The following is a 12,184-nucleotide window of genomic DNA, read 5'->3' as shown; positions in this document are numbered from 1 at the left end:
CAACAGTAGAAAACATGCAAACAATTGGAAGCTGAACAACACATTGTTCAATGATCAATGGCTCATTGATAAAATAAAAGAGGAAATTAAAAGGTTCCTGGAAGTTAATGAAAATGAAAACACCACTTACCAGAATCTATGGGGCACAGCAAAGGCAGTCCTAAGAAGAAAGTTTATAGCCATGAGTGCATAAATTAAAAGGTCAGAAAGATCTCAAATCAATGACCTAATGCTACATCTCAAACTCCTAGAAAAACAAGAACAAGCAAATCTCAAAACAAGCAGAAGGAGAAATAATAAAAATAAAGGGCCAAATTCAATGAAATAGAAACAACAACAACAAAAAAAAAACCATACAAAGAATCAATGAAACAAAAAGCTGGTTCTTTGAAAAAATAAATAAGATTGACAGACCCCTGGCAAACCTGACTAAAATGAGGAGAGAAAAAAACCCAAATCAGTAAAATCAGAAATGCAAAAGGGGAGGTAACAACAAACAGCATGGGAATCCAGGAAATAACCAGAGACTACTTTGAGAATCTATATTCTAATAAATTTCAAAATCTTGAAGAAATGGACAGATTTCCACATACTTACGACCATCCAAAACTGAACCAAGAGGATATTAATCACCTGAATAGACCTATAATACAAAATGAAATTGAAGCAGCCATAAAGAGTCTCCCAAAAAAGAAAAGTCCAGGACCTGATGTATTCTCTGCTACATTCTATCAGACATTTAAATAAGAACTAAAACCAACCCTCCTTAACTGTTCCATGAAATAGAAAGGGAAGAACACTAACACTGCCTAAGTCATTTTATGAAGCCAATATTACTCTCATCCCAAAACCAGACAAAGACACCTCCAAAAAGGAGAACTAAAGGACAGTTTCCTTAATGAACATCAATGCAAAAATCCTCAATAAAATAATGGCAAACCAAATTCAACAACACATCAAAAAGATCATCCACCATGACCAAGTCAGCTTCATCCCAGGGATGCTGGGGTGGTTCAACATATGCAAATCTATAAATCTAATACAGCACATTAATAGAAGCAAAGACAAAAACCACTTGATAATTTCAATACAAGCAGAAAAAGCCTTCAACAAGATCCAAGACCACTTCATGAGAAAAGTTCTAAGAAAACTAGGAATAGAAGGAATGTACGTCAACATTGTAAAGGCTATATATGACAAACCTACAGCCAACATCATATTTAATGGTGAAAACTGAAACCATTTCCACTAAAATCAGGAACAAGACAAGGGTGCCCACTATCCCCACTCCAACATAGTGCTGGAATTCCTAGCCAGAGCAATTTAGGCAAGAAGAAGAAATAAAAGGAATACAAATAGGTAAAGAAACTGTCAAAATATCCCTTTTTGCAGATGATATGATCCTATACCTTAAAGACCCAAAAAACTCTACCCAAAAACTCCTAGACACCATAAATAGCTATTGGAAGGTGGCAGGATACAAAATCAACTTACAAAAATCATTAGCTTTTCTATATACCAACAACGAACAAACTGAGAAGGAATATATGGAAACAATTCCATTTACAATAGCCTCAAAAAAAAATCAAATACCTAGGAGTAAACTTAAGAAAGGATGTGAATGACCTCTACAAGGAGAACTACAAACCCCTGAAGAAAGAGATCAAGGAAGACTACAGAAGATGGAAAGATCTCCTGTGCTATACTACCAAAAACAATCTATATGTTTAATGCAACTCCCATCAAAATCCTAATGACTTTCATCACAGAGATTGAAAAATCTACCCTAAAGTTCATTTGGAAACACAAGAGACTGTGTATAGCCAAGGCAACACTCAGCAAAAACAGCAATGCTGGAGGTGTCACAATACCCGACTTCAAACTATATTAAAAAGCAATGGGAATAAAAACAGCATGGTACTGACACAAAAACAGACATGAAGACCAGTGGAACAGAATAGAGGACCGGGATATGAATCCACACAACTATACCCACCTTATTTTTGACAAAGGTGCCAAAAATATGCAATGGAGAAAAGACAGTCTCTTCAACAAATGTTGCTGGGAAAAGTGGTTATCTGTCTGCAAGAAACTGAAATTAGATCCGTATTTATCAGCCTGTACTAGTATCAACTCAAAATGGATCAAAGACCTTAATATCAGACCCAATACTATGGTTAGTACAGGAAGGAGCAGGAAACACTCTGGAAGTAATAGGTATAGGCAAGAACTTCCTCAATAGAACCCCAGCAGCCCAGCAACTAAGAGAAAGAATGGACATATGGGACTTCATAAAATTAAAAAGCTTCTGGACAACAAAAGAAATGGTCTCTAAACTGAAGAGATCACCCACAGAGTGGGAGAAAATATTTGCCAGCTATACATCAGACAAAGGACTGATAACCAGAATATACAGGGAATTTAAGAAACTAAAGTCTTCCAAAATTCATGAACCAATAAAGAAATGGGCAACTGACTTAAACAGAACTTTCTCAAAAGAAGTCATTCAAATGGCCAAAAAACACATGAAAAAAAAGCTCACCATCTCTGGCCATAAAGGAAATGCAAATCAAAACCACACTAAGATTCCACTTCACCTCTGTTAGAATAGCCATCATCAAAAACACCAACTACAGGTGTTGGCGAGGATGTGGGGGAAAAGGAACCCTAATCCACTGCTGGTGGGAATGCAAGCTAGTGCAACCACTATGGAAAAAAATTTGGAGGCTTCTTAAAAATCTAAACATAGATCTGCCATATGATCCATCAATCCCACTCCTGGGGATATACCCAAAGAAATACAACACAGATTACTCCAGAGGCACCTGCACATCCATGTTTATTGCAGCACTATTCACAATAGCTAAGTTATGGAAACAACCAAGATGCCCCACTACTGACGAATGGATCAAGAAAATGTGGTACTTATACACAACGGAATTTTACTCAGCCATGAAGAAGAATGAAATCCAATCACTCAAGTAAATGGATGGAACTAGAGAACATCATTCTGAGCAAGGTTAGCCAGGCTCAGAAGACCAAAAATCACATGTTCTCCCTCATATGAGGACTTTAGATCTAGGGCAAATACAGCAATGTGGTTGGACTTGGGTCACATGACAAGGGGAGAACACATATGGGAGGTACAGGGATAGGCAGAAAACCCAAAACATGAAAGCATTTGATGTCCCCACTCCAGAGGAACTAATACAGAAACCTTAAAGAGACAGAGGTCAACATGAGAAGGGGATCAGGAACCAGTGTAAAGATCAGTTAGAGATGAACCAACATTGTACACGGAAGCAATGCTAGGAATCTCTCTGGATAGCTATCCTTAACTAGCAAAATCACTTTGTCTTTCTCATTATTGCTTCTGTCTTCTCTTCAACAAAATTAGAGATAAGGGCAGAACAGGTTCTGCCTGGAAGTGAGGGAAGGTTGGGGAGAGAGGGTTGGGGTGGGTGGGTAGGGGGGAGAAATGGCCCAAACAATGTATGCACATGTGAATAAATGAATTTTAAAAAAAGAGTAGATACATAATTAAATACTAAAATAATAACCATGCATAATTAATTCATAACAATATTGAGCCACTGTTTAGGAAGATATACAATAATGACAAACCACATCAAATATGTAAGATCTATCAACATTTTTGCTTTTACAACAGAATCTGCAAAGATTAAATAATTTTTTTGAGACAAGGTCTTGCTATATAGCCCAGGTTGCCCTTAAACTTACCATCCTCTTTCCTCAGACTCCTGAGTGCTGAGATTAGAGGTGTGTACCACCATGCCCAGCTCTCAGTAAATAATTGCTAAAGATCTATTTATGTGCACATATAATTACACACAAAAATTTAGAGGCCAAATATAAAACTATTTACTGTTTCTAAAGCATCTACAGTCACTTGGATTTGAAATGGAGTAGTTTTTCCACTCAAAGTAAGATATCCAAAATATGTGTTTTTCTAAGAAAGCGGGACACAGAGAAAAATATTCTAATGAAGCCAAAAGAGATAAAAATGAAAAACAAGGAACACTGAAAGCAAGAACATTAGATAATTATTGATATGTGCTACTTAGCCATTTTCCACTAATCAAATGTCAACAACCCCAGAAGAGGAAAATCCACTAAAAGTCTTAATGAAAGCACTCATGGATAAATTTTAGCATAAATGATTTTGTAAATCACAGAGCTTAAATAAGAGAATTTGCATCTTTTGCACTCATATGCTGAATAGAAATAAAACTGTCACTTGGTCTTTTACTACCCTACTTCCCCAAGTTCAGTTTGATTCTGTTCTGAGTAGAATATTATTGTATTAGTCATTGCATTGATAAAATAGGTGATATCATTAAAACACAAATGCACCTTTCCATCCATCCCATCTTTACTGATGAGGACACAATTTGATTTTGTCTCTGCAAAATTAAAGCTGGAGGATTTTGCTCTAGTGATTGAATAATTAAGCATTAATGTAGCAATGTGAATAAGTCTACTCAAGCAACAAGAGGTAGACAAGTGCAATTTAAGGTTAATGCACCTCAAATTCTTCACACAAGTGGAATGCCCCAAGGTTTTATACACAATAGGGATAATGGATTTATTTATGATGACTTTGGTGGATCAGATGTTGAGTTAATTATCAGTTCAACTTTTTCCTTTTGGTCTAATCTCATTAATTTCATATTTACTTTAAATGGCCCTCACTGCAGTTCTCTGATTTCATAATGTATGACTAAAAATGTTCCCACTGTCTAGGTGGTACCAGTTTATTCTGTGTTTAGAAATTATATGGACTTAATCTTATTGTACAGGCAGACACACAGCATACATGGTTGCTCTCTACAACAATTCTAAAATGGCATAGTGAAAATAACAAGACAGCTTAGGGTTTGAATTATGACCATGGACAGGCTTCTTGACTCTCAGCCATTTTGCCAACCTAAATGAAATAAAATATTGACTAGGAAACAAAAAACACAAAGAAATCAAAGCGGGAAGAGATCAGTGGCCTCCTCTCAACTTCCACTCCTTATCCTGCTCAAAACCCTAAAAGATGTCACAGAACCACCAAGACAGTTTTGGAAGGCCTTTAGGGCTGGGATCTTGAGCCTCACTTCCCAGCTTCCTCCTGGCAGAGACCGGGGCTGGACAGCACCTGGGGCCAATGCGCCCCCTAGTGTCATGCAGGGAAAGCACAACCACCTTCCCAAACCCCTCCTCAGGCCTGACGAAGATTTTTTCCTGTGAAATTAATGTTATGCCCAATCTGTACCTTAAACACATTGTACTACTTCCCCTTCAAAGGCTCCTGGTAAGGGAGAAAAAAATTTCATTGTGCATATTTTCTACGCCTTGGAGAACAGACAACAATATCCTCTAATCACCCACTCATCCAAAACAATACGGAGGGCTGGCAGAGTGGCTCAAGTGTTAGAGCGCCTGCTTAGCAAGCTTGAGACCCTGAGTTCAAACCCCAGTACCACTCAGAAAAAAATCAAAACAACACAGATGCATCTAGATACATATTATGGTTGATATTAAATTATCAATATTCAAAAGCAGATTATGCTGGTCATGGTGGTTCATGCCTGTAATTCCAGCACTTGAGCAGCTGAGGCAGGAGGATTGCAAGTTCAAGGCCAACCTGGGCTGCAGAGCAAAACCCTACCTGAACAACAGCAACAAAAAAGCAGACCACTAACAAAAATAATAAAAGAATCTTGTCATGCTTCTCTGAATTTTGAGTATATCTTCGTTTTCTTTTTTTTAGGGGGGGGGGATGGTCTTCAGTTTTGAAATTATGTTAATATTCAACAAACATTAAAGAATTAAACTAAGCCAACAAGGATGGGAGAGGACTTTAACACTGAAAGCAAACCAAAACTTAAGATGAAAGCATAACCAAGGCAGAACTAATCCAAGTAACTTTCGAATACAGAACCTTAATTATTTATTCTCAGCATAAAAAAAAGAACTGAAAATAAATCTTCAACATTTGTTTGAGACAGGATTTTGCTATATAGCTTAGGCTGGCTTTGCATTCATGATCCTCCTTCTACTACCCCCCGATTGCTGGGACTACAGGCATGTACCACCACACCCATCTTCAACTCTTCCCAGTAGGTTTGTTTTTCATAGTTGATGAGAATAACAATCTTAAAACTATTTAATATGCATTTTTGCTAACTAGGCTTCTCACTATGGAAGAAGAGAGATACAAATAATGAAGGGGAAAGACAAGGAAAAATTTGGGGTGAGGAGCTGTGCTGGAATGACAACAAATTGCAATGCACAATCTGGCTGCATCCTATACCAGAAGACAATTGCCCTGAAGGCAATTATTGGGGTGGCAGACCAAGGCAGAATCTATACCAGATAACGATATTATATTAATACTAAATTTCCTGAATTTAATAACTGTGCTGTAGTTATATAAGAGAGGATCTTGTTCTTAAAATTACATGCTTTAGTATTAAGGGTAAAATGAATAATGTATGCAACCTACTTTTAATGATTCAGAAAATAGTAATACTCAATATGTACCTATAAACAGGAAAAATGATAAAGCAAATATGTCTAAATAATAAAAATGGATTAAGTCCGTGGCTATTCTTGCTATTTTCTGTTTGAAATTATTCTAAGATGTTAGAAAATACTCTATATTTTGAATTTAAAGAAAAAAACACCTACAACTAGGTTGGTTTTTTTCTTTACCATTTCAAATGTTTCTATATTATAATTCAGGCAAATTAAAGTCAAGCTATATCCACAGTTTATAATTTATGTTAATGATAGAAGCACTTTCAATCAGATTGCAATGTGATCATAAATCTCTACTTTTGTGCCTTTGTGACTTTCAAAATAATTAACCAAATATTTGATGCTTACAGTAATTACATTCATATATGAAACAACTTTGGATTAAATTAGCAAAGTGCTCTGAAAATGAAAAATACCTTATTTCTTGCTAGCAAATATAAACATACAAGTCCCAAGATGTGCTTAATCCCTGGCATTTCCCCCAAGATTAACAAAACCAGGCACCTTCACTTAGGCTTTTTCTAATCAAGCATTCATAGAAAACAAAGTATATTATTTACTATCCCATTTTCCAGTTCATAAAATTATGCAAAATTCAAGTTTATAACATTGAACAAGTCCACTGTACAAACTGGGAGTACTGGGACATTTACATCCATTTAAAATCATGTTCTCAGATGAAATAGCCATATGGAGAACAATTTCTCAACGATGATGAGACTCGCTATTCAGCTGCACTGTCACTAAGAATAAAGCAGGAATTAAATCATAGAGCAGGGAAGCTGAAAATCTAATTTCAAAATGTCTTGGGATTAACTTGCCAGCATAAACCTCAAAGACACTGATTACCATACTCAGAGTTTCCCAGATTAACAACAGTATCACTGCTCACCATTCACCATGCTCAGCCTTGCCCTCTGTGTTCAGCAGGTTGGTATTATCCAGACACTCCATTCTTTTGATCTGTCCCAAATCCCTTCTCTAATAAAAAATACGCTCCCTTAATTTCACAGCTGAGGGGAGAGAGGATGGGTCCCCTGTACCCTTCTACCATCTTTTAAGTCTTCTAAATTCTAGAGCAAGAGCAGCAGTTACCTCTCAAGGTTTGCTTATATAAGGAAAAGACGGAACATTCACAGACCTACTTCCTTATATAAGAAAGGAAACCCACATAGAATCATATTTGGCAAAAAGAATTCAATTTGATAGTGTCATATGGTGCATGGTGTGGTAAAATAAGGACTCTTCAAGCCTGCTGCTACTTGGTAGTGCGATTCTGCAGAATATTAACACTGCAAATTGGCATCCCTATGACCTACCATGTCCACCTGTAGGACACCCCCTACAGGGACACACCCCATGAGTGCAGCAAGTACTCACTGAAACACTGTTTCAAAAGCAAGGCAACCAAAAGAACTTAAAAGAGAAGATTAAGTCAAAGAGAAGAAACACAAGGCAATTTGCTATGCTCTCTGGTAAACATGCGACCACAAAGATCGGAAAGGCTCTCCATCAAATCCACAGCTGTGATTAGCCTCCCAGGAGTATGGAGACCAGAAATAAAAATGAAAGCTTTATCTGGGGTGTTCTAACATTTCAAGGCAAATGTATTCATGTACTACTAAATATTAATTTTCAAAGATTAAAAGAAAAAAATGGATCAAATTAAACACGAAGTAAAAATCTACAACATATCAACTTAACTACAAAATAATGGAAATTGAGCAATACTGATAATTAGGCTAAATGTGAATGACATTCAAAACTTGGGTTTTGAATTCAGGGCCTCATGCTTACTAGACAGACCCTGTATCACTTGAGCCACACCTGCAGCCCCTGAGTAATTAACATTTTTAATACATCACAGCAATGGTCTAGAACCAGAGCCAGAGGCAAGATCCTATGGTGTATAAGGCATCCTGCTGCTACCTAAAGAGAAAAGTATCTCATTTCTGAGAGAGAAGAAAAGAGAAGGGATGGGAGGGGAGGGACGGGAAAGGAGGTGATTGAGCCCAAAGACTCTACTACTTGAGCCACCCCAGGTCCTTTATTTGTACTTTTTGCTTTTGAGATAGGGTCTCACTAAATTTACCTGAGCTGGCCTCAAACTTGTGATCCTCTTGCCACTGCCTCCCAAGTAGCTGGAATTAAATTTTTGTGCTGGTTACTCCAGAAACTGTAACATATTCCTTTGACTTGGACACTTACAGTTAATACATACTTTTACCCTCTTCCCTGTCAACTAAAATGCTACTGTCATGCTATGTTTTTTTTTTTGTTTTTTGAGGGGTTTTTTTTGGTGAAACTGGAGTTTGAACTCAGGAATTCATGCTTACAAAGCAGGTGCTTTTCCACTTGAGCCATACCTGCAGCACATTTTGTTTTGGTTATTTTGGAGATGGGGGTCTCATGAACGACTGACCTGGGGTTGGCCTTAAACCTCAATCCTTCCAATCTCAGCCTCCCAAGTAACTAAGATTACAGGTATGAGCCACTGGCACCCAGCCCAGTAGAATTTCTTTTAGTGTGGGTTGCTGGTCACAAATCCTCTCAGGGTGTTTCAGTTTGAAATTTTTTATTTTCCCCTTCTTTCTTCCCTTGTTCCTGTTGAAAACTCAGCTGTCCGTCATACTGGTCCCCTGTGAAGATAATCTAACTTCCTTGGCAGTTTTTCCTATTTTCTCTTCATCTTTGATTACCTATAATTTCACTGTTATATGTCTAGGTGTGAATTTCTTATTATTTATCCTGATTGGAATTCTTTGAGTTTTTGTTTGTTTTGTAGTACTGGGATTTGAATTTGGCCTCATGCTTGCTAGGCAGGCGCTCTACTACTTGAGCCACTCCCCCAGCCTCTTAGAGCTTCATCAGTATAAAGGCTTATTTCTTCCATCAGGTCTGGAAATGTTTCAGTGACTATCTTCAGATAGTGTTCCTATCCCATTCTCTTGCTTCCTCTTCTGAACTGCCAAATGAAAATATTTCTGTTGATTTTTGGTCCTCTAATTTTGTCCACTCAAATGCCTAATCATCTCTGATTGTGACTGAGCACTGTATTTTTTTTTAATTATAGAAATAACTTGAAGTGTAGGTGGTATTATTCTCCATGAAGGATTTCTGCTTTCCTCTGCCAGGCTCCCAAGACCCTAAAAGCCTTATTAATACAACTTCCAAACTTAAAAGTTCCCTGCATGCTAATTTTATTCGCCAACTTAACTTGGCCATTGGATGCCCAGATAACTAGTTTAACGTTATGTCTGGATGTATCTGAAGGTGTTTTCAAAAGAGATTAGCATTTGGATTGGTGGGTGGAGGAAAGCAGATGGCCCTCCCCAGTGTGGGTGGGCATCACTCAATCCATTGAGGGCCTGAAGAAAACAAAAAGTGGAGGAAGGTTGGATTAACTCTGCCTGACTGCTTGAGCTGGACATTGAGCTCCTCCTAGCCCCACACAACTGATTCTCTAGAGGGCTTTGTGATTTCGACTGGAATATATACCATGGCCCTCCAGTCTCCTGACTTCCAACTACACCACTGGCTTTACTGGATCTTCAGCTTGTAGATGGCAGCCTCAGCATCACATGGGCCAATAATGCCTTCTAATAAATCTCTTTCTAGATAGATAGAGATAGGGACAGATCAATTGATAGGTAGATAACAGATAGAGAGAGACATGGATAGACATAGATATTGATAGATAAATATAAGCCTATTAATTTTTTGATGCTTTTGACAGATTTTTTTTGGGGGGTGGGACTGAGGTTTGAACTCAGGACTTCATGCTTACAAAGCAGGTGTTCTATCACTTGGACCATACCTCCAGTCAATTTTGCTCTGTTTATTTTGGAGAAGGGGTCTCACAAACTATTTACCCAGGCTAGCTTTAAACTGCAATTCTCCCAATCTCAGCCTCCCAAGTAGTTGTATTACAGGTATGAGTACTGACACCTGGCTTAATAGATTTTTTTTAATATTCCATCCAGCTTTTTTAGTTAACTACATTGGAAGAACTGGTCTAAATTACTTAAACTGCCATTAGTAGGTAATATTGGAAATTTAAAAGTTTGTCAAAAATACATTAGATCAAGGGCAAACACAACAAGGGGATTGGACTATGAGCACATGATAAAAGCGAGAGCACACAAGGGAGGGGTGAGGATAGGTAAGACACCTAAAAAACTAGCTAGCATTTGTTGCCCTTAACGCAGAGAAACTAAAGCAGATACCTTAAAGCAACTGAGGCCAATAGGAAAAGGGGAACAGGTACTAGAGAAAAGGTTATATCAAAAAGAATTAACCTAGAAGGTAACACCCACTCACAGGAAATCAGTGTGAGTCAATGTCCTGTATAGCTATCCTTATCTCAACCAGCAAAAACCCTTGTTCCTTCCTATTATTGCTTATACTCTCTCTACAACAAAATTAGAAATAAGGGCAAAATAGTTTCTGCTGGGTATTGAGGGGGGGGAAGGGAGGGGGCGGAGTGGGTGGTAAGGGAGGGGGTGGGGGCAGGGGGGAGAAATGAACCAAGCCTTGTATGCACTTATGAATAATAAAAGTAAAATGAAAAAAAAAAGTGTCAAAAATAGCCAAAGAATTACAGAAATAGCTATCACCTTAATGTAACCTAGTATTTGGATATAATTGAATGATATTCCACTTTGAACAGATTCTGATGCTCTCTACCAAACATTCACATACTAGCTCAGTTATAAAGATTTACTGATGTTAAGTCAACATTTCTTTAGACTTACATGAGTTAGTACATGTACAGTTTCAGAAGAATATGCCTTCTGAATTCAAGTAGTAAGCACTCAATAAACATTAGCAAATATTATATTATTAGTCACAAATGAATGAAGTATGGTATTTCCCTACAATTTTATAATAGTTATTACCACTACTCTTTATTCTAGTATTACTATAGAAATACTCAAAAAGCTGAAGTCACTCATTCATTTAGTTATATAAAAGAAAAAGTTTTAGACGGTATTCTTTAACTCCAATTTGGAGGGTAGCTACAAAAATATCCGTTAAAGCCACTGTAACCTATGGGCTTAATTATTAGATCTACATATCACTATTTCCCCATTATAACTTGTCATTTCTTACTACCTGTAAAGAGGGCACTATAGAAACAACAGATTGCTACACAACTGTTCCATAGTCACAACATTTCACAAATGAACAATGGAATTGAAAATATTTGGGCCAGGTGTGGTGGCATGTGCCTATAATCCCAGTTACTCAGGAGGCAGAGATACGAGGACCACAGTCTGAGGCCTCTGTCTGAAAAAGAAACTAAGAGGAAAGAGACTGGGGATGTGAATTCAATCCCCACTACCACCAAAGGAAGGAGGAGGTGGAAAGGGTGGAGCGAGAAACAAAGAAAACATTCATGTAATGAAAGCTGCTTCATTGTAAAGAGTGAGTCACAGTAAGAATGTACCATGTGCTAAGTTCTAGCCATTCCATCACGATTTTACATTTTCAAGCATATGGTCCACTTATGTGTTAAATGTGGAAGTGACAATTACAAAAGACCCTCATAGCTCTATTAAACATGTATTGGAGGCCACTGTTTAGGGCTAGCTCCTGTACTAGGCCCCAGAAGATGAGACCGAAACAAAACAGA

General features: G+C 37.6%; 1 protein-coding gene across 13 annotated transcripts in view; it reads right to left on the bottom strand.

The window, feature by feature from the left end:
* Positions 1-12,184, bottom strand: part of Eml6 (EMAP like 6) — a 258,414-nt gene that overhangs the window by 213,633 nt on the left and 32,597 nt on the right. Inside the window, exon 1 of one of the 13 annotated variants that reach the window (XM_074049720.1) lies at positions 7,442-7,688. The exons of the other annotated variants lie outside the window; for them this stretch is intronic. Within the exon in view, the coding sequence (XP_073905821.1) occupies positions 7,442-7,503 (62 nt within the window). The 5' untranslated portion in view covers positions 7,504-7,688. Of the gene's footprint in view, positions 1-7,441; positions 7,689-12,184 lie in introns of those variants that run through there. 13 annotated transcript variants of the gene reach the window in all.

This window comes from Castor canadensis, chromosome 12 (genome assembly GCF_047511655.1).
Source record: "Castor canadensis chromosome 12, mCasCan1.hap1v2, whole genome shotgun sequence".
Taxonomy (NCBI): domain Eukaryota; kingdom Metazoa; phylum Chordata; class Mammalia; order Rodentia; family Castoridae; genus Castor; species Castor canadensis.
The sequence above is the reverse complement of the archived record's forward strand: the minus strand, read 5'-3'. Positions and strand labels throughout refer to the sequence as shown.